At 47.6% G+C, this 21,942-nt stretch overlaps 2 protein-coding genes across 5 annotated transcripts; both read left to right on the top strand.

The window, feature by feature from the left end:
* Window positions 1–90: 90 nt before the first annotated feature.
* S100A5 (S100 calcium binding protein A5) lies at window positions 91–5,993 on the top strand. 3 transcript variants are annotated; one of them, XM_035009465.1, is made up of 4 exons: window positions 91–346; window positions 650–755; window positions 3,392–3,541; window positions 5,441–5,993. In XM_035009465.1, exons 3-4 carry the CDS (start codon window positions 3,404–3,406, stop codon window positions 5,582–5,584), a joined length of 282 nt encoding a protein of 93 aa, XP_034865356.1. In that variant the 5' UTR covers window positions 91–346; window positions 650–755; window positions 3,392–3,403; the 3' UTR covers window positions 5,585–5,993. The 3 variants fall into 3 exon arrangements, with proteins under 3 accessions (XP_034865356.1, XP_034865354.1, XP_034865355.1); XM_035009463.1 differs by lacking the exon at window positions 650–755; XM_035009464.1 differs by lacking the exons at window positions 91–346; window positions 650–755 and adding an exon at window positions 2,084–2,184.
* Window positions 5,994–6,696: 703 nt separating this feature from the next.
* On the top strand, window positions 6,697–7,857 carry S100A6 (S100 calcium binding protein A6). Of its 2 annotated transcripts, none has more exons than XM_035009600.1 (3): window positions 6,697–6,795; window positions 7,131–7,289; window positions 7,628–7,857. In XM_035009600.1, the coding sequence occupies exons 2-3, from the start codon at window positions 7,152–7,154 to the stop codon at window positions 7,760–7,762; spliced, it is 273 nt and encodes a 90-aa protein (XP_034865491.1). In that variant the 5' UTR covers window positions 6,697–6,795; window positions 7,131–7,151; the 3' UTR covers window positions 7,763–7,857. The 2 variants fall into 2 exon arrangements, with proteins under 2 accessions (XP_034865491.1, XP_034865490.1); XM_035009599.1 differs by lacking the exon at window positions 6,697–6,795 and adding an exon at window positions 6,870–6,992.
* The last annotated feature ends 14,085 nt before the right edge of the window (window positions 7,858–21,942 follow it).

The raw sequence follows: 21,942 nt of genomic DNA, 5'->3' as shown, positions 1-21,942 counted from the left end.
GTGGGGAGCACAGGCAGTGGGCAGCGGTTCTGTGGAGAGCAGACTAGTGAAGGTGGGGGGGAAGGGGTGAATGGAAGACTGTCCTTGTGTGTGCATGATGGAGTTGACTGATGGGGCCGAGGGCAGGGAAAAGAACACCCAAAGGCTTGGAAAGCCCCAGCTGTGGGGTCTTTGCCAGCAGAATTGCCCCTCCCACCTCAGCCTTGCCTCTGGAGGGATTGAAGTTCGTATCTGCTCCTGGCTGGGGCCTGGAATGGAGTTTGGGCGCCTTGGAGCAGGGAGCTGAATCAGGAGGACCCTACCCTGTGGGCCCCTTCCAGTGCCCTGGTTTCCAACCCAGGGATGGGTGAGTCCATCCTGTCCATGGTTAGATCAGGGAGGCCGCGTGGAAGGAGGCCACACTGTTGCAGCAGCCTGAGAATATCACCCTCTCAACCTTTGTTGTCCCTGCCCCAGAGACCCAGGAATGAGGGCTGTTATCAGTTAGGGTCATGGTCCTTCAGAGAAGGACAAAAGGACCTCCAAGGGATGAGTGGAGGATAGTAGCTGGGGTGGAAATGAGGGAGATGGCGGGAGGTGGCCATAATTTTGGAGATGAAATTCCAGACACATGATCTGATAAATGAAATTGAGATTTTTCTTTCCCCAGAAAATATCAGGCAGGATTTTGCATCCCGTCAGGTTAAAGGCTGGTGGGTGATTGAAGTTAGACTTCCAGGCCAGGCCCTGGTGGTGTGGGGGCCTTTAGGAAGGAGGTGAGTAAATGTGGTGTCCGGCAGCAGGGGGTTTTGGTCCCTTGACCTTTCAAGCTTTCCCCCTTCCTTCTCATTATATACTGTTTTTCTCTCAAGTGTCAGAGCAGTGGGGCAGGTGACTCAGATGTTCCCTCAGAGTGTGACTGCAGAGGCCTGGGTAGGATTTTGGTCCAGGAAAAAGCCTGCCTCCTCCCCTTCTGTCTGGCCCCTGGCCACCCATCTTCCAAGGGAGTGCCCTCCCCTAGGGACTGCTCCTGCATCACTCTATCTCAGAAACTCCTGTTGCTCAGCGACCAGTCCCTGCTGCTTCTCTAACCTTGCCACTGGGGGTGGGGCAGAGTGGGTGCAGGGGGGAGTGCCCAAGCAGGCCAGGTGGGGCTGCAGTACCTCTAGGTGCAAGCCCCTAACCAGCTCTGTTCTCATACTTGAACTACTTGGTAGTAGAACAATGTCTCTCCTGGGATTCAGGCAACTCTCCCTGCCCCCGGCCCCATTCCTTCCTGCCCCCCGAACCTGCTTCCCCAATCCACAACCTCTACACCATCACCTGGCCCTACCCTTCCTGGGCCCCTTCCCGGTCCCTGATTCCCAAGCTACCATTCCAAGTCTCTGACAATTTTTTCCCATGAAGATGAGTGAGGCTTAGAAGAAATCACTTTTAAAAGCCCTTTAGGGGCACCTGGGTGGCTCAGTCGTTAAGCGTCTGCCTTCGGCTCAGGTCATGATCTCAGGGGCCTGGGATGGAGTTCCACATCGGGCTCCCTACTCAGCGGGAAGCCTGCTTCTCCCTCTCCCACTCCCTCTGCTGTGTTCCCTCTCTCTCTGTGTCTCTCTCTGTCAAATAAATAAATAAATAAATAAAAAATAAATAAAAAAGAAAAGCCCTTTAAAAACAGGCTCCATACTTGCTAATGACCTTGACCTTGACTTTCACGCCCTTGGCAGGAAACATCTTCCCTCATGGATTCCCATCTCAAGGTGTGTTTGCTCTACTCTTGGTGTGGATGGGAGGGCCCCAGTGTGGAGAGTGGCCTAGGGTGAGAGAAGATACCCTGTGTTTGGCCCACATTTCCTGGGTCTTTTCTCCCCAGTGCAGCTGGTTTCTCTTCTACCCTGTTGTCCCATCAGATTGAGTGCTGGTTTTTGGTTGGGAAAATAAAGCTTCTGGAACTGAAGATGTGTGTGCCGCAGTGAACTCAATGTGCCCCCTTCCCCTCTGTTTGGAAACAAGGAAGGCAAGATTGGCAGAGGGGTTTCTCCCAAGCCCCGTCCCATGAGGCTCTGACCTGGGCCTTCTCAGGTCCCTCTCCTTCTCATTGGCTCTTTCCCTCCCCTGGTTTCCTGGGGACCAGAGCAAGGGAACAAAGGCAGGGAGTGGTGGGAGGGAGCCTGTTTCTGCTGTGTGGGTTGTCTGCTGCTTCCTTCCCTGGTGAGTCCTTCCTTCTCACCTCCCTGCTCATGTATACGCTGGGGCAAGGAGGGCAATGAGGCCAGTCCATGACAAGCCTTGTGGAAGGCCTGGCGTGATGAGTGGGCATGCGCCCAGGAAGGAGGGCTGAGTGTGGAGCTGTGGTTATCAGAATTTCTTGACAAGTGGCTCTAGGCACGGAGTTGTGATCAGAACCAGCCAGGATGCTGTTGCAGATGCCCAGAGAACCTTCCCTCCCCTGTGGTCCTGGCTGAGTCTCCTGGAGTGGGGGAGGGGGGCAGGTGATGCTGAGGTTTTGGGGTGGTGAGAGGTGAATGACAGATCCAGTTCAAGAATCACTAGGGGGGCTTTGGGCTGAAGGTGAGAGCCAGCTGCTTCTTCCTTCTTGCTCTGGACTCCACACAGATTAACCTGGAGCACCCAAGTTTCTTGGGTGTTGCCTCCTTCCTAAGGGGAAGTGGTTTTCAAGTCTGAGTCATGGGAGCTCCCTCTTCCCTTGGGTGGGTGTGGCTGTGCTGATGGACATGGGGGGCCACATTCAAATCCAACCTCTGGATCCAGCTCTCAGAGGGGCCCTGGAGATTTTGATAGGCCCACCCCTCTTGGTGCCAGTTGCGTGCAGTTCTCTGGGCCAGAGACTGAGACCAGCTGGACAAGTCCAGCAACCTCTGCTCTGTTTCCTGCTGAGACCTTATCTCCCAGTTCCAGCCCCAGGCCCCTCCAAACCCTGGACTCTCTCTTTGCCCTGTCCTCTACTTCTATAATGGGACACTCCCCACTATCAGGTGATTCAGGCACTGGGGCAAAGGAGGGAGATTGGGGTGAGGGCTGCCTCTGGGAGATGAGTGTCCAAGCTAGATGGGCCAGGGGCCCTTTCTCGGCTCCATCATCTGCCACCAGTTCATCTTTGGGGAGGTCATCTTGTCATCTGCCCCTAGAGCCCTTTTCCAGCATCTCCTAAGCAGGAGAGTGTGTAGGCTCCTTTGGGGGCTGGCTGGTCTCATGGCTCTGGCTGTTCCACGTTTGCCTCGGGTCTTACTACAACTTGTTCTGATACATTTGGGTCCACTTGTTGGTAGATTCTGTGTCATCTGGGTTCTAATTTCTGGTCCTTGAGAGACAGCCTCGAGGCTGGGCTAGTGATAGGGGAAGCAGAAGGCCTGGCTTCCCTGGGATGGTGATCCTTCCCTCTCCCTTCACCCTCCAGAGCCACACACTGATGGAGACACCTCTTGAGAAGGCCCTGACCACTATGGTCACCACTTTCCATCAATATTCGGGGAGAGAAGGCAGCAAACTGATCCTGAGCAGGAAGGAACTAAAGGAGCTGATCAAGAAGGAGCTGTATCTTGGAGAGGTAGGTGACTGTCACCCCCACCCCAAAGCCTGAATTCTCCCTGTGCACACCTTGGGGGAGGAGGAAAACAGAGGAAGCACCATACCACTGTCAGGGGCTCCCCTTCTGTGAGGTAGGAAGCCCCAGTTCTGCATCTGTAGAGACCCAGAATAGGGGACACACATCTGCCCTCCGAGTGCTCTAGTCTCAGCCAGGAGCAGGATGGCCAAAGGCAACTGACAGAGACCTAATGAAGAAGGTGGACATCTTGGGCCACCAGATGCAAGACCTCTGTGATGAGGGACGAGTTGGGTTTCACTGGGAAGGAGTAAGGGCAGCATCCAGAGGGTGAATTATAGCCTGTGTGAAGGTTTAGAGGTCAGGGAGCCTTCTTTGTTGAGGCCAGGCCCACACAGCCGTGGAAGAGCCTGTGTGAGGAATCTGGGGAACAAGGCACCAGGGTGCCCAGCTTGAGCTGTGCACGGCTCAAGGGCAGGGCCTTCACCTGTGTGCCTGGTACATCCAGGGCTCTCAGCTGGCGCTGACATGGGAACAAAAAGGATCATTCTTCTAGTTTGTGAACACAAGGTTGGAAGGAGACAGATTGTTTCTTGCCAGATGGAGATGGTGGGAGGCGGCTGACCAAAGGGAAGGCCTATGAGGAAGTTATGTTATTTTTACAGTTCAAAAAAATAGAGGCTCAGAAACATTATCTAACTTGTCTAAAGACACCCAGCTAGTAAGAGGCAGAGTCCTTTTTCCCTTGAAAATCCAGTCTTGGGGGCCTCTCCAGTCACATTGTGAACCTTGGTGGGCCTCCCCAGAGAGAACCTCCCCTTTGGGCTTCGGACTGGAGCAGGTGTGGGTTTCACCAAGCCTGCCCTCTGGCTTTCCTGCCAGGCTCTCTGCATCCTGGAGTTAACAAGGGCAAAGGGAGGGGTGGCGGGTCCCCTAGGGGTTAATTACAGGGGAACAGAGGCCCTGGGGAAGGCCTGACTTTAACAGGAGCCCAGACAGGGGGCAAGGACCGTGTCACAGAGAAGCTGTTTCCATCTCCCTTTGTCCTGACGTCTGTCTCCTGTGGAAAAGTGGGAGCTGAGGGCAGTGAAGAGAGGAGGGCAGAATAGGTCTGTGTGTTTTTTTTTTTTTTTAAAGATGTTATTTATTTATTTGACAGAGAGAGACACAGCGAGAGAGGGAACACAAGCAGGGGGAGTGGGAGAGGGAGAAGCAGGCTCCCCGCAGAGCAGGGAGCCCGATGCGGGACTCGATCCCAGGACCCTGGATCATGACCTGAGCCGAAGGCAGTCGCTTAACCAACTGAGCCACCCAGGCGCCCAGGTCTGTGTTTTCTTCCTGTCCCACCAGAGGGCCCTGTTTCCATCCTCTTGGTGGAGCTGGGCTGGGAGAGCAGGGGACAGACAGAGTATGGCTGAGCCGGGTCCTCATCCTTACACAGGTGTGCCGCAGGCTCTCCCAGAAAGGGAGGCTCTGGTGGCTTCTGGCCTCTGGCACACTGCTCTCATGGCGTGTTGTCTGGGTCAGTTCTCAACTATCCTCTACAGAGACAGAAGTCTGAATCATGCTCAGTGCCACATAGTCACCAAGGCGTTTCTGTTGGACACTGTATAAAATCTAGATGATTATTTCTTTGGATGGTGGAAAGTGCTGAGGAAGGGAGATTGGACCAGCTTTCCTACAGACATTTGCTTAGATTCAGGAGTCAGGTCACTGCATGGGGCCAGGCCCCAGGCTGGGTGTGGGCTGGGGGAGATGCTGGGGGTTGAGATGTTCAGAATGTTGCTGACCCAGATGAGGATCACGCTGAGACTGCCTTCCCAGGGGGTGGGTGGCACCGTGCAGTGGTGAGGCAGGGCTAGGTGGGGTGGCTGACCCGTCCCTCTTCCTAGGCCCTTGAAGAAGATGAAGGAGAGCAGCACTGATGACCTAATGAAAAGCCTGGACAAGAACAGTGACCAGGAGATCGACTTCAAGGAGTACTCGGTGTTCCTGACCACGCTGTGCATGGCCTACAACGACTTCTTCCTGGAGGACAGCGAATGACCGGGGCTCAGCCCCTTCCCCCTGGTCTCTGCAACTTCTCTCACAGCTCCTCTCTGGCCCCTTGTCCTCCTCTCCCTTCTGGATGGACCCTGCTTCAGCCTTCCCTTCCAGCAGAGGAAATAAAGATTTTCCATTCCTGGCTGGTTTTGAAGATGTCTTGTCCACCTTGCCTGGGGGTGGGTGGGGCAAGGCAGAACTTCTCCTTGAGTGTGTTGAGAGCCTCTGGGAGTTAGGGTCCTCGGCTTCCACCCCACTTCCTGCCCTTCTTCAGTGTGGATGTCACTGAGCTTGCTGGGTTTAGTTTTGCCTCTCCGGAAAATGGGGAAGTTGGGCCAGGCTTTCACTTGCCTCCCAGAGAAAGCGAAGAGGAAGTGCTCTGATAGAGCATACGCAGTGAGGGAGCTGGGGGAGGCTCCTGAGGGCAGTGGTGGACAAGCCAGTCTGAGGCCACAGGAGGCCACCGGGACGACACCCCATGCCAGCCCCCTTTCCCCCTCGGCAGCTAGCCCTACCCACCTCACCACGATCATCTGTGGGGTTCAGTGCTTCCGCTGTCTCCACTTCCCCCTGAGAAATTCCTGTCTCAGGAGAGGATCTGGAAAACCTTTTCACTGGAGGGTACATAACTCAGGCAAGCGCCAGGGTGCACATTGCCCGGCAAGAGGCTGAAGGCGGAATTCCAGGCTGGGGTGTGGGGGTGTGGGTGGGGAGGAACGGTTGTGAGGGTGGTGGTGGGAATTTGTTTTTGCTGAGGGGTGGGTGTTCCAGATGTCCTTTAAATCATATCCTATAGACCACTGGCTGATCCCTCTCCTTCCTCGGGGGTTGACCCTGAATACGCTCTGGGGAGCCCCCCGGGCCAAGGAGCTGCCGGAGCTCCATGTCCCTGACTTGCAACGGTCTCCCCTGGGATCCCGGTTCCATCCCGGAACCCGGAACAGCCCGGCGCAGGAGGCGCGGAGGGCTGGAGGCCCCCTGAGTGTGTCGTGCGCCCAGCGGGCCTGGACGGGGCGGGCCTGAGGGCGGGGCGGAGGTCGGGGTGGGGCTGGCCTGGGGGTGGGGGGCGGAAGTTGGCTGGGATGGGCGGGGCGGGGTTGGGGGCCTGGCGGCGGGAGGGGTGGGCTCTGGCTCGCCCGGCCTCCGCTCGGCGGCCGCTAAAAGGCGCGCTGGCCACCGCCCTGCCGGCCCCTGGACGCTCTCCCGGCCAAGCGGTGAGTCTTTGCGGGGCCGCCGGGTCCCCGTGGCCGCCCGCCCTGGGGTGGATCGGCCCCCGGGCTGCGGGAGGGGTGTGCCCCGGGTGTGTCAGCGCGGCCCGCCTCGTACTCCCCGACTTCTGGAACCCCTGGAGGCTAGCTCCCAGCTGTGGTCCTATTTGCTCCTTGACCACCTCTCTCTTCTGGGCCTTCAGGTCTGCCTCTCCCTCCCCCTCAAGCCCTGGGCTGACTCCCGATGGTGACAGGATGCGGGTGGGGACAGAGCACTTGGGGAATGTGAATGTGGGTGGGTGGGGAGGCCGTTGGGCACTGACCAGCCTTTCCGCCCCCAGCTCTGAGCCCAGTGCCCAGCCATGGCGTGCCCCCTGGATCAGGCCATTGGCCTTCTCGTGGCCATCTTCCATAAATACTCGGGCAGGGAAGGTGACAAGAACACTCTGAGCAAGAAGGAGCTGAAGGAGCTGATCCAGAAAGAGCTCACCATTGGTGCGGTGAGTAAGGCCCCCCGTCCTCTGCCCTTTAGAAGCAGGGTGAGGAGAGGGAGAGGTGCCAGGTGTATCTGGCTCACAATTATCCACATTCTGGGGCCCAAGTCCACATAGCTTACTGGGACCATTGGTCAATTCCTAATACTCTCAGCCTGGTACTCTCCCTAGTGAGGAGCAGGAGCGGAGGAGAAGTAAAGCCAAGTGAACCCAAGGTGGACTCTGTCTTTGACAAAGAGAGTGCACAGCCACTTGTGTGAGGGAGGGCTGCCTGGAAGGGGGAAAGGGAGAGAACCCAAGGTTCTCATCACGTTGAGTCTGGATTTCCCTTTCTGACATGCTAGAAGCTGCAGGATGCTGACATTGCAAAGCTGATGGACGACCTGGACCGGAACAAGGACCAGGTGGTGAACTTCCAGGAATATGTCACCTTCCTGGGAGCCTTGGCTTTGATCTACAATGATGCCCTCAAGGGCTGAAAATAAATCAGGAAGGTGGAGACACCCTCCATCGGGCCTGCCTAAGTCAGCTCCAGTGGTGGGTAACTGTTCAATAAATATCTTTTTTTGGTCAAGTCTGCCTCCGTGTCCTGGCTTCTAGTGACTTCTGTTCCCTCCTCTTCGTGGTGCTGTGCCAGCCATCAGAGTTTGCTCATGGTCATCTCTGGGAGTGACTCAGCAATGACCCACACCTGGGGCCACCCTGACCAGGCCACCGCTAGCTCGTAAGGTGCCTTTACATGAATTAGAAAAGGGTCTCGCCCTGGACGAAGGCATCTTAAGGGACAATCAGGTGGTCCCCAGGAAAGAGGGTTTTAGGATGTGGGTGGGGAAGGAAATGGTGCCTGAGCCAGGCTGGGATGGGTCCAATGGGGGGCAGAGATAGTCCTGGTGATGCGATGTAGTTTTTCAATATTGGTGAGGTTGGTGAGGGCTGGAGCCGACGGCCAAGAATTCTTGAGACGTCCTTGGTGCAAAAAGGTGGTTTTATTAAAGCTCGGGGACAGGATACGTGGGCAGAAAAGAGCTGCTGTCTCGGGATTGTAAGGAGCAACTGATTATATACCTGTGGGTTGGGGGAAGTAAAGATAAGGGAAGATCCAGAAGGACTTTCATATGTTAAAGCCGACTCTCAAGATACTGGAGGCCTTGCTATTGTCAAGCTAAGGTTTTTCCCTCTAGCAAAGTATTTACATTAAGACAGTTGGGAGCTTCCTGGAGGAAGGTCTACTCTGCTTGCCTCGAGTATTTTGTCAACGGGCTGCAGACTATAAGGACATTTAAATTTACATTTCCTTCTGCCTTTGTTTCCCACATCATTGGCAGGGTCCCTGAAGACAAAGACCTGTTTTGCTCTGGGTGTGCTGACAGAAGGGCTGTGGGGTGGGGCCGGTCCACTTTCTTCCTTCCGTGGAGTGGAGGCAGAGAGGGCACGTCCGGAGTGCCCAAAGCCCGGCTGGAGAGGGTTCTGAGGCCACTGCGGCCACTGTAGGGCTGAGTCCACAGCAGCTGCCCATGGCCCAGTTGAAGGTGGGGGGCCTACTTTAGGATCCTGTCTCTGTATTTTGTGTTGGGGGTGGTGGTCTGAGTAGCTGGCAGCTGCAGGAACATGAGAATCATGGGGTGCTCTTGATGGGGGCAGGGTGGGGTCCCTGGGGCTGGGCCAACCACAGCTTCAAGCCTTTCAGTCAATATTGAGCTGGCCCATCCCTGCAGCCTCAGAATGAATCATCCCAGTTATTTCATGGGAACCAAGCCTGGCTCTCAGCCCCCATCAGGGAGGATGACTAATTGAATTATTGTCTGAATCCATTGTTTGCATTTGTGGTTTCAGGGTGCGGGGCATGGGGATAAACTCTATCTCAGGGCAATGGAGCATTTGTCACTGTTCTCTCCCCTCCAGGCCTAGTCTGAGCCAGGCAAGCTCCTCTGTAGGTTCTGGACACCTCAGAGGGAGACCAGAGCCTCCTTCCCCCCTTTCTTCCCCACTTCCTGGGGGCCCAACTTTGTGGAATTGTCTTCCTTCTCCATGGGGCTGCTAAGAGTGAACAGTCGAGAAAGGGCAACTAGTCCCTCCTCCCCAGTTGCCCCTCCTGCCCCGCAGGGAGTAGGAACTGGCCCTGACGGGAAGCAGGAGAGACCCAGGGCTTCCTGCTCCCAGGCCGAAGAGCCTTGTCCAAAGCCTTGGTCGGCTCTATTTAACTCCCTCTGGCAAAGTACCTTCCCCGCCGACAGTGGTGGGCAATTTGGGGCGTGGAGCGTGCGCCCTCGTGTGGGCAGAGAGCAGAATGCTGGGGGGAGAATGGCATTGGTTTTCTTGAACCCCTGGGGAGGGGCCCGTCTTGATGGAACCCGCAGCTCTGGTTCTCAGGGAGCTCTTCTTATGAAGGGGGGAGACAGGATTTGCCCGCCCAGGGAATGTCAGCAGGGGGATCTTTTGGCTCCATAAAGCAACTCAACTTTGTCTAAGACACACCAGCGTGAGCGAGTGGATGAAAGGAAGGCGGTTTGCAAAGACAATTAGAATTTGAACCTCTAACCCCCTTTCAGGGGCGAAAAGACCTCGGTGCAAAGAGGAAGGAGGAGCTGTCTCAGCAGGTGAAGACCCCCTCCCCCTCCACCGAGGGAGGAGCTGCTCTGGCCAGGCGAGCTCTGGAGGCTGAAGTGAATCCACAAACGTGCATAGTCCACCTGCTAAATAAAGAGGCTTGTCCTTTAGCTTCTGCTTCTCCGCAGTAGTGGAACATGGATTTAAAAAAATAAAACAAATCCCAAATAAATAGCAAGTCTTTCTGTTTGCTTTGAGAGTGTGATTTTTTTTTTTTTAAAGATTTTATTTTTAAGTAATCTCTACACCCAGTGTGGGTCTCCAACTCACAATCCCGAGACCAAGCGTCCCAGGCTCTACTGACTGAGCCAGCCAGGTGCCCCCAAGGTATGATTTTAAAGGTTTTTTTGGGGGGTGGTGGTGGTGGGAGGAAGCAGCATTTCCAATGGAATCTGGTGGGTGGAATTGGGGGTGGAGAGGTGCACGGACCGTTCATTTTTATTGTGTTTGACTCCAATTGATGTAAAGTTGAAGTGAACCCTTTGAGCTCACTCTGTGGAGTAGGGGTCTGGGCTTAGAGGAGAGAGAGAGGTTCAGATGTGAGGCGGGGGGGGGGGGGGGGGGGTTGCTTCATTCATACTCTGTCCCTTTGCTGAGGCTGATCTGGGAGCCAGTTCACCTGCGGGTGGGACGGTGGAAGAGGCTGTGTGACCCCCATCCCCCTAGCTGAGACTCTTTTCCCCCTCACCATGCATAATTGGTATTAATCCTTCAACCTGTGGTCCTGACGGTGTGAAGCCCATTTTTGTAAGCTGGGGTGGGCCCAGGAAGAGGGGTAGGACTGAGTCACAGGATGTAGCTCTCTGTTCCCTGCCCAGCAAATCTGAAATTATTAAGAATAACGCCACTTTACATTTGTGTAGCACTTTTATTTTTACAAGACACTTTCACATCCATTGTCTTTTGTGATCCTCAGAAGATCTGCGTGTAGTATGTATTGTTAGCCCCATTTAATGAGTGAAAAGTCTGAGTTACGGTGAGGTAAGAGCCTCTACTTGGGCATTAGATCAGAGCTGGGCCCTCCCATCCCTTTGCCAGTTCACTAGTGTGCATCTTTTTTTTTTTTTTTTTTTTAATTTTCTTTATTTAAGTGATCTCTACACCCCACCAGGGGCTCAAACTCACAACCCAGAGATCAAGAGTTGCATGCTCTTGCTACTGAGCCAGCCAGGCACCCCTAGTGTGCATCTTATCGTGACATAGTTTGGCCATTTCTTCATCTTTTTTTCCTACATGTCTTAATTATATATTGAGAGTATACGAAATGATTTTCGGAACACATCTAAGATTTAAGAATCATGGCACAAAAACCTTGAGTTTTATTAAATTAAATTATTAAATGCAAACAAGTTCAGAATTGTTAATCTTTGGGGGATTTTTAAAATTAATATGTGACTTTTTTATTTCTAATAATGCTCTTTGCATGTTGCATTTTATATTAATCAGCTTTTGTTTGGTTAATATTTGCATGGTGTATCTTTTTTCATTCTGCTATTATTGACTAGAGTCCTTTTGCTTTGGATTTGTCTTTTGTAAACAGCACATGGAAATTTAAAAATCTGATCAGATAGTCTTTCTTTCTTAACTAGATTATTGAATTCATTCAGATGTATTGAAATTACTATGTATTTGTTATTTCTACCATTTTATTTTATGCTTTCTATTTCCCCTCATTTTCTATATTTCCATTTCCAATCATAATTGACTGAAGTGATTTTTCACCCATTTCATTTTTGTCCTAATTAGTATGTAAGCCTATTCCTGTTATTTTGGTGGTTACCTTGGATATATTCACATGCATATTGGATTCATTAGTGTAAAGTATTCAGTATTTTTTCCTTCTCTTGAAGGAAGAACCTTAAAATACCTAATTCTGATCACCTCTCCCTGGTTTATGCACCATCTTTGTCAGGTACATTGTTTTTCTCTTTTTGGCTCCACAAGTCAGCATCACTAGTTAATATATATTTATATTCAGCCACACATCTTACCACTCATTTGTTCAATTTTCCTTATGTTTGAAATTCATTCTTAAATATTTGCTTATCTTTTGGTAGCAAATTCTCTTAGGTTTTGTTTTTCCTTATTATGCACTTGTTCTTGGAAGATATTTTTGGTGGGTTGAGTTTTCTCCCTGCTCATTTATTATCCACTTCTTCTGTTGTTTATTTTTGTTTTTGAAAAAATCAGCTGTCATCTAATTTTTAGTCCTTTATTCCTCTTTTTGCTCTACTACTTTTAAGCTCTTGTCTTTGTTTTTCTACAGTTTCATTATTACATCTCTAGAATTGGATTTGTTTGTATTTAACCTGCTTGAGATTCATTAGTTGGGGTTCATTCAGTTGTTACAAAGCTGTGAATTGGTGTTTCTTCTCAGTTTTGGAAAATTCTCATCCATTGTTTCTGTAAATATTTCCTTGGCTCTATTATTTCTTCCTCTCCTCTCCTTTCTTTTCTTTCTGGAACTCTGCATGTTAGAGCTTTTCATTCTCTCCTCCCTATCTCTTGACCTCTCATTTATGTTTTCCATCTCTCTGTCTTTCTGTACTACGTTCTGGGTAATTTCTTCTATAGTTCACTAATTGTCTCTGCAACTGTCTCTTGTTTGTGGTTAAACCCATTCATCCAGTTTTAAAAATTTAATTATTTTATTTTATTTTTTAAAGATTTCATCCATTTATTTGACAGAGAGAGAGAGAGCGAGCAGGAGCACAAGCAGGGGGAGTGGGAGAGGGAGAAGCAGACTTCCCACGGAGCAGAGAGCCTGATGCGGGACTCGATCCCAGAACGCTGGGATCATGACCTGAGCCGAAGGCAGACGCCCAACGACTGAGCCACCCAGGCTCCCCTATATTTTATTTTAATTTATATTTTATTTCATTTCATTTCTCTATTTAGTTCTTCAAATATACTTGGTATTTTTATAGTCTCTTGCTCTTTGCTAATATATCAACTCATTTTTTTTTCTTTAAAGATTTTATTTATTTATTTGAGAGAGAGAGAATGAGAGAGAGAGAGCATGAGAGGGGGAAGGGTCAGAGGGAGAAGCAGACTCCCTGCTGAGCAGGGAGCCCGATGTGGGACTTGATCCGGGGACTCCAGGATCATGACCCGAGCCCAAGGCAGTCGCTTAACCAACTGAGCCACCCAGGTGCCGTCAACTCATTTTATTGTTAAACATATTACACATAGTTATTTTATGTTCTGTGGCTAATGTTTCAATATTGGAATCTTTTTGGGGGCAAATTCTTGTCTCTGTTTCTTCTGGCTCTTGTTCATGGTGCCTAATTTCCTTGTGTGTTTTGTAATTTTTTGACTGTGAGCTCATGTTTCTGGAAATTTTATCTGTGGATATTTTTCAAGTGTCTAGGTTAAAGATGGGTTCTTCTACAGCAAATTTGCATTCATTTCCACCAGGTGCCTTAGGGTACTCTCTTCTGAGGCCATTATATATATATGATATATATACATATAAATATCTAATATGAGATATTTATATATAAACAAATAAGTACATATATATATATATACTTTTAGAGAGGGAATGGGGGGTGGGGGGAATGGCAGAGGGAGAGGGAGAGAGAAAATTTTAAGCAGACTCCACACCCAGTGCAGGGCCTGATGTAGGGCTCAGTCTCACAACCCTGAGATCACGACCTGAACCAAAATCAAGAGTTGGATGCTTAACTGACTGAGCCACCCAGGCACCCCAATGCTGAGGTCATTTTAATTAATTAATTAAGTAATTAATTAATTTTGGAGGGGTTTCTTTTTTTAATTTAAATTCAATTAATTAACATATAGTGTATTATTAGTTTCAGAGATAGAGTTCAGTGATTCATCAGTCTTATATGACACCCAGTGCTCATTACATCACATGCCCTCCTTAATGCCCATCACCCAGTTACCCTGCCCCCCCACCGTCCTCCCCTCCAGCAACCCTCTGTTTGTTTTCTATGATTAAGAGTCTCTTATTGTTTGTCATCTTCTCTGCTTTTGTCTTGTTTTATTATTCCTGAGTTTGTTTCCTTTGTAACCAGAATGTAACCAGAATCATGCTGTATGTATTGTTCTTTGATGTGCTTGTTTGAGATGTTCTCAGCCTAGCACACTCCTTTTATCCATTATATATTCCACAGAATTAATGTCACTATTTGGGTTGCTTCATTCTGCTGTTAAAATTATGAGCACTTTTGTGCACAAACTTGAGCACAGGGGCTGGAATTTGAGGGGAAGAGTGCCAGTTGGAGCCATTGGCAATCTGAGGTGAAGGCGTGTTGACTTGAAATTGAGCAGGTGGCAGGCAGTACATGCTGACTTGGGCAGGAGGGCAGTGGGACTGTGAATTTGGGACCCACAGGCCGATGGCATCATGTGTGACAGGGATGTGGCTGGTTTTGCTTTTAACTTTTGTTTTTCTGGGAAACTCGATCTCTCCTTCTATTCTGAATGAAAGCCTTGCTGGATAGAGTATTCTTGACTGTAGATTTTTTCCTTTTTAGTGTTTGAATTTATCATGACGCTCTCTTCTGGCCTGCAAAGTTTCTGCTGAAAAATCCACTGATAGCCTTGTGGGGTTTCCCTTGTACGTCACTGCTTTCCTTTCTTTTGCTGCTTTTAAAATTCTCTCTTTATCACTGCTTTTGGCCATCTTATTTACTTTGTATCTTGGTGCAGACCTCTTTGGGTTGGTTTTGTTGGGGGCTCTCTGCCTCCTTGATCTGGATTTCTCTTTCCTTCCCCAAATTCAGGAAGTTTTTAGCTATTATTTATTCAGACAAATCTTCTGCCTGCTTTTCTCTCTCTTCTGGGATCCCTGTCATGCAACTGTTATGCTTGACAGTGTCGCTGAGTCTATTCTCATTTTGCGTATTTTTTTTCCTGGGTCTATTCTCATTTTGCGTATTTTTTTTCCCCTCTCATCTGCTCAATTTGATTACTTTCCATGACTCTGTCCTCCAGGTGGCTGATCCGTTCTTCTATTTCCTCTTGTTTCCTATTTATTCCAGGTGGTCTATTTTTATTTTCATTTAGTGAGTCCAATAGCTCTAAATGGTTCTTTTTTTTAGGTCTCCTATCTCTTGGTGGAGGGTCTCATGGAGGTCCTGCACTCCTTTCTCAATTCTAGTGAATATCTTTATGAGCATTACTTTAAATTCTCTATCAGACATATTACTTATCTCTGTTTTGCTTAGGTCTCCTGCTCTGATTTTGTTCTGGTTCTTTCATTTGGGACATATTCCTCTGTCTCCTCATTCTATCTATTGCTGTGTCTGTTTCTCTGTGTTAGGAAAGTCAGCTATGTCTCCTGCACTTGAAAGTAGTGGCTTTATGAAGAAGAGGTCCTGTAGTGCCCCACAGTGCAATGTCTCCTTTTCACCAGAAAATGGTGCTTCAGGAGTGTCTCCTATGTGTGTTGCTACAGGGGTGCCTTATTGTTGTGGTGGAGCTGTGTTTGCTTTCAGTGCAGCCTGTGATGGCTCTCTGCCCGTTGTGGGCAGAGTCTGGTGCCCATGGTGGTAGTGGGCCAGTCTGGGGCTGCCTTGGGCTTAATTTGAGTCAGACCAGGCATTTGCCAGAGATGCAGTAGCAGCAAACTGCAGGCACTTTCCCTGTGTTGTCCCCTGAGAAGCTTTTGATGGTGAGTGGGGCCTGCTGTCAGACTAGCTGCCTGCCCCCAGCCCACTGCTGGGGTCACAGTCAGACTGGTGTGTGGTTATCTTTTTTTTTTAAGATTTTATTTATTTATTTGACAGAAAGAGAGAGATCACAAGTAGGCAGACAGGCAGGCAGAGGGAGAGGGAGAAGCAGGCTCCCTGCTGAGAATGGAGCCCGATGCGGGGCTCGATCCCAGGATGCCGGAATCATGACCTGAGCCAAAAGCAGACACTCAACCGACTGAGCCACCCAGGCGCCCCTGGTGTGTGGTATCTTCCCCTCTCCCTGGAGCAGGACTCACTCGGGAGTTGTGCTGGCCCTTGTCTGGGCTGCACACACACTGCTAGGCTTGTGGCACTGCTTGGATGGGATCCTGCCAAGAGCATTATCAGAGTGGGTGGATCTGCTTTGTTGTGGCCTCTTGTCTATATCCGGCTGTGGAGAGTCTGTTCTGCCAGTCTTCCGGTCACTTTCTGGGTTATTTGTGCTGACGTGGGTGTTCTCTTGGTGGCCATGCTGCAAGAGGTGAACCCAGGGTCCTCCTACTCCATGTCTTTGCAAATGTTAAGATTTCATCTTTTTGATGGTTGAGTAATATTCCATTGTATATATATACCACATCTTCTTTATCCATTCATCAATCGATGGACATTTGGGCTCTTTCCACAGTTTGGCTGTTGTTGATAATGCTGCTATAAACATTGGGGTGCATGTACCCCTTTAAATCAGTATTTTTGTATCCTTTGGGTAAATGCCTAGTAGTCAATTGCTGGATCATATGGTAATTCTATTTTTTTTTTTTTGAAGAACCTCCATACTGTTTTCCAGAGTGGCTGTGCCAGCTTGCATTCCCACCAACAGTGTTAGAGGATTCCCCTTTCTCCAAATCCTTGCCAACATCTGTTGTTCCCTGTTGTAAATTTTAGTCATTCTGACAGGTGTGAGGTGGTATCTCATTGTGATTTTGATTTGTGTTTCTCTGATGATGAGTGATGTTGAGCATCTTTTCATGTCTGTTAGTCATCTGGATGTCTTCTTTGGAAAAATATCTATTCATATCTTCTGCCCACTTCTTAACTGGATTATTTGTTTTTTGGGTGTTGAGTTTGATAAGTTTCTTTATAGATTTTGGATACTAACCCTTTATCAACTATATCATTTGCAAATATCTTCTCCCATTCTGTTGGCTGCCTTTTAGTTTTGTTGATTGTTTTCTCCCCTGTGCAGAAGATTTTACCTTAATGAAGTTCCAGTAGTTCATTTTTGCTTTTGATTCCCTTGCCTCTGGCAACATGTCTAGTAAGAAGTTGCTACAGTCAAGGTCAAAGAGGTTGCTGCCTGTGCTGCCTGTGTTCTCCTCCAGGATTCTGATGGTTTCATGTCTCACATTTAGGTCTTTCATCCATTTTGAATTTATTTTTATGTATGGTATAACAAAGTGGTCCAGTTATATTCTTCTGCATGTTGCTGTCCAGTTGTCTCAACACCACTTGTTGAAAGGACTGTCTTTTTTCCATTGGATATTCTTTCCTGCTTTGTTGAAGATTAGTTAACCATATAGTTGTGAGCCCATTTCTGGGTTTTCTACTCTTTCCATTGATCTATGTGTCTGTTTTTGTGCCAATACCATACTGTCTTGATGACTACAGCTTTTTGTTTGTTTTTTTTGTTTTTAAATAATTTATTTATTTACTGGAGAGAGAAAGAGAGAGAGAGAGTGAGTGAGAGAGCAGGAGGGGGCAGGGGAGGGGAGGCAGAAGCAGACTCCTGGCTGAGCAGGGAGCCCGACGTGGTGCTCGATCCCAGGACCCCAGGATCATGACCTGACCCGAAAGCAGATACTTAACCGACTGAGCCACCCAGGCGCCTCTATGACTACAGCTTTGTAATATAGCTTGAAGTCTGGGGTCATGAAGCCTCCAGCTTTGCTTTTGTTTTTCAGGATTGCTTTGGTTTTTCAGGGTCTTTTGTGATTCCATACAAATTTTAGGATTGTTTGTTCTAGCTCTGTGAAAAATGCTGGTGGTATTTTGATAGGGATTGCACTAAATGTGTAATTGCTTTGGGCAGTATAGACATATTAACAGTTTTTGTTCTTTGTTTCCATGAACATGGAATTTTTTCCCCATTTCTTTGTATCCTCTTCAATTTCTTTCATAAGTGTTTTGTAGTTTTCAGTATATTTCTTTTACCTCTTCGGTTAGGTTTATTCCTTGGTATCATATTGTTTTTGGTGCAATTGTAAATGGGATCAATTCCTTGATTTCTTTTTTCTGTTGCTTCATTATTGGTGTATAGAAAAGCAACAGATTTATGCACATTGATTTTATATCCTGCGATTTTTCTGAATTCATGTATTAGTTGTAGCAATTTTTTAGTGGAGTCTTTTGGGTTTTCTACATAGAGTATCATGTCATCTGCAAACGATGAAAGTTTGACTTCTTCCTTGTTCATTTGGATGCCTTTTATTTCTTTTCTTTCTTTCTTTCTTTCTTTCTTTATTTATTAGAGAGGAAGCGAGAGAGAAACAGCATGAGAGGGGAGAGGGGAGAGGGTCAGAGGGAGAAGCAGGCTCCCCGCTGAGCCGGAAGCCCGATGTGGGGCTCGATCCCAGGACTCCGGGATCATGACCTGAGCCGAAGGCAGTCGCCCAACCAACTGAGCCACCCAGGCGCCCCTGGATGCCTTTTATTTCTTTTTATTATTGATTGCTGAGGCTAAGACTTCCAGTACTATGTTAAATAGTAATGGTGAGAGTGGACATCCCTGTCTTGTTCCTGACCATAGAGGAAAAGCTCTCAGTTTTTCCCCATTGAGGATGATATTAGCTGTGGGTCTTTTGTATATGGCTTTTATGATGTTGAGATATGTTCCCTCTATACCTACTTTCTTGAGGGTTTTATCAAGAATGGATCTTGTATTTTGTCAAATGCTTTTTCTACATCTGTTGAGAGGATCATATGGTTCTTATCCTTTCTTTTCTTTTTTCTTTTTTAAAGATTTTATTTGTTTATTTGAGAGAGAGAGAGAAAACACAAGCAGTGGGGAGGGGCAGAGGGAGAAGCAGACTCCCCTCTGAGCAGGGAGCCCAATGTGGGGCTCCATCCCAAGACCCTGGGATCATGACCTGAGCTGAAGGCAGATGCTTAACTGACTGAGCCACCCAGGTGCCCCAGTTCTTTCTTTTATTAATGTAGTATATCACATTGATTGATTTGTGAATATTGAACCACCCCCTGTAGCCCAGGAATAAATTGTGGTGAATGTCTTTTTAATGTACTGTTGGAATTAAATTGCTAGTATGTTGTTGAAAACTTTTGCATCCATGTTCATCAGGGATATTGGCTTGTAATTCTCCTTTTTAGTGGGGTCTTTGTCTGGTTTTGGAAACAAGGTAATGCTGGCCTTGTAGAATGAGTTTGGAAGTTTTTCTTCCATTTCAAGTTTTTGGAACAGTTTGAGAATAGGTATTAACTCTTCTTTAAATATCTGGTAGAATTCCCCTGGGAAGCCATCTGGCCCTGGACTTTTGTTTGTTGGGACATTTTTTGATTAATGATTCAATTTCTTTGCTGGTTATCGGTTTGTTCAAATTTTCTATTTCTTCCTATATCAGTTTTGGTAGTTTGTAGGCTTCTAGGAATTTGTCCATTTCTTCAAGATTGCCCAGTTGGTTGGCACATAATTTTTTTAAAGATTTTATTTATCAGAGAGAGAGAGAGAACAAGTAAGTGGAGCAGCAGGCAGAGGGAGAGGGAGAAATAGGCTCCCCACTGATCAGGGACCCTGATTGATTTGGGGTTTGATCCCAGGACCCTGGGATCACGACCTGAGCTGAAGGCAGATGCTTAATTGACTGAGCCACCCAGGCACCCTGGCATATAATTTTTCATAATATTTTCTTATAATTGTTTATATTTCTGTGGTGTTGGTTGTGATCTCTTTCATTCATGATTTTATTTATTTGGGTCCTTTCTCTTTTCTTTTTGATAAGTCTGACTAGGTTTTTTTTTTTTTTTAAGATTTTATTTTTATTTGTCAGAGAGAGAGCATGCAAGCAGGCAGAGAGGCAGGCAGAGGGAGAAACAGGCTCCTAGGGAGCCCAATGTGGGACTCAATCCCAAGACCCTGGAATCATGACCTGAGCTGAAGGCAGATGATTAAGCAACTGAGCCACTCAGGTGTCCCAAATCTGGCTAGGGGTTTATCAATTTTATTAATTCTTTCAAAGAACCAGCTCTTAGTTTCATTGATCTGTTCTACTGTTTTTTTTTTTCCCCTGTTTGTTTTTGCTTGTATGTTTGTTTCTATATTGTTTATTTTTGCTCTAATCTTTATTATTTCCCTTCTTGTGCTGGCTTTAGGCTTTGTTTGCTGTTCTTTTTCTAGTTCCTTTAGGTGTAAGTTTAGGCTGTGTATTTGAGACTTTTCTTGTTTCTTGAGGTAGGCCTGTATTGCTCTATACTTTCCTCTTAAGACTGCCTTTGATGCATCCCAAAGGTTTTGGACTGTCATGTTTTCATTTTCATTTGCTTCCATGTATTTTTAAAAATTTCTTCCTTAATTTCCTGGTTAACTCATTCATTCTTTAGTAGGATGTTCTTTAATTTCCATGCATTTGTGTTCTTTCCAAAAGTCTTCTTGTGTTTGACTTCAAGTTTCATAGCATTCTGGTCTGAAAATATGCATGGTATGATCTCAATCTTTTTGTACTTGTTGGGGGCTGATTTGTGATCCAATATATGATCTATTCTGGAGCACATTCCATGTGCACTTAAAAATAATGTGTATTCTGCTGTTTTAGGAGAAAATGTTCTGAATATATCTGTTAAGTCTATCTGGTCCAGTGTGTCATTCAAAGCCATCGTTTCCTTGTTGAATTTCTGCTTAAATGATCTGTCCATTGTTGTAAGTGGGGTATTAAAGTCCCTTACTATTATTGTATTGTTATCAATGAGTTTCTTTGTGTTTGCTATTAATTGATTTATATATTTGGGTGCTCCCAAATTGGGGGCATAAATATTTACAGTTGCTAGATATTCTTGATAGATAGATCTCTTAATTTTGATATAATGCCCTTCTTCATCTCTTGTTACAGTCTTCGGTTTAAGTCTTGTTTGTCTGATAGAAGTATGGCTACTCTGGCTTTCTTTTGGTTGTCCTTTAGCATGATAGATGGTTCTCCATCCCCTCACTTTCAATCTGCAGGTGTCTGTAGGTCTAAAATGAGTCTCTTGTAGGCAGCATATAGATGGGTCTTGTTTTTTTTTTTTTTTAATCCATTCTGATACCTTATGTCTTTTGATTGGAGCATTTAGTCCATTTACATTCAGAGTGATTATTGCTAGATAGGAATTTAGTGCTATTGTATTACCTGTAAAGTTGGTGTTTCTGGTGATTTTCTCTGTTCCTTTCTTATCTTTGTTGCTTTTGATCTTTATCCCCCCAGTCAAAGAGTCCCCTTTAATATTTCTTGCAGGGCTGGTTTAGTGGTCATGAACTCCTGTAGTTTTTGTTTGTCTGGGGAACTCTTTATCTCTTCTTCTATTCTGAATGACAGCTTGCTGGATCAAGTATTCTTGGCTGCATATTTTTCCCATTCAGCACATTGGTATATCCTGCCACTTTCTTCTCGCCTGTCAAGTTTCTGTGGACAGATCTGCTGTGAACCTGATCTGTCTTCTCTTTTAGGTTAAGGACTTTTTTTCCCTTGATGCTTTCAGGATTCTTCCCTTGTCCTCTTTTCTGTGTATTTTGTGAATTTGACAGACCTACCTTATAGGGTGGTAAGGGTTAAGGAGGAAAGTGGGTACAGTAGGTACCTTAATGCCTGACACATTTAAGAACTCAATAAGTTAGTGTTAGTTGTCAGAGCAAATCTGTAGAAGGATGGGTGACGAGCAAAACAAACCATGCTGCCTCCAGAGTCTGAAATTCCACCTTCCTTAGGTCCAGAAACCCAGTTTTCTCTAACCTATTTTCTGTCCTGCTGTGACATGTCCCACTGGCCTCCCAGCCCCAGATCAATTTGGGAACAGGAGAGGCTCAGGGGAGGTCCCTTAGGAGGCGCAAGACCTGGAGGCCTGGGATTCTGCAAAATGCTGAACACACCCTCCTAGGTATGTTCCACCCATCTGAGTGGGGTAATGCTCCAGGATGCAGATAGCAAATATGGACTCAGGGTTCCCAGCCCCTGGGAAGAGCCAGGCTGAACCCCATAAAGGGATCAGTCTTTGCCCAGGTGCACACATCTCACTCATCCTTCTCCTCAGGGATGCCTTCTCAACTCTGGTAAGTCTGTACCTGCTTCTTTGCTTTTTCTAGAAGGAGTGCTCAGGGCCTGTGGGAGCAGGGAAAGAGACTGTCACAGCCCAGCCACCGAGAGGCTGCCACA

Source organism: Mirounga leonina, unplaced genomic scaffold (assembly GCF_011800145.1).
Source record: "Mirounga leonina isolate KUSES-001 unplaced genomic scaffold, KU_Mleo_1.0 Mir_154, whole genome shotgun sequence".
NCBI lineage: Eukaryota > Metazoa > Chordata > Mammalia > Carnivora > Phocidae > Mirounga > Mirounga leonina.
This window is presented reverse-complemented; position numbering and strand designations above follow the sequence as displayed.

Coding starts and splice junctions, on each gene's coding strand:
- S100A5 (XM_035009463.1), top strand. CDS start 3,404: ATGGAGACACCTCTTGAGAAGGCCCTGACCACTATGGTCACCACTTTC. Junction 3,542..5,440: donor AGGAGCTGTATCTTGGAGAG/GTAGGTGACTGT, acceptor AGGCCCTTGAAG/AAGATGAAGGAGAGCAGCAC.
- S100A6 (XM_035009600.1), top strand. CDS start 7,152: ATGGCGTGCCCCCTGGATCAGGCCATTGGCCTTCTCGTGGCCATCTTC. Junction 7,290..7,627: donor AAGAGCTCACCATTGGTGCG/GTGAGTAAGGCC, acceptor CTGACATGCTAG/AAGCTGCAGGATGCTGACAT.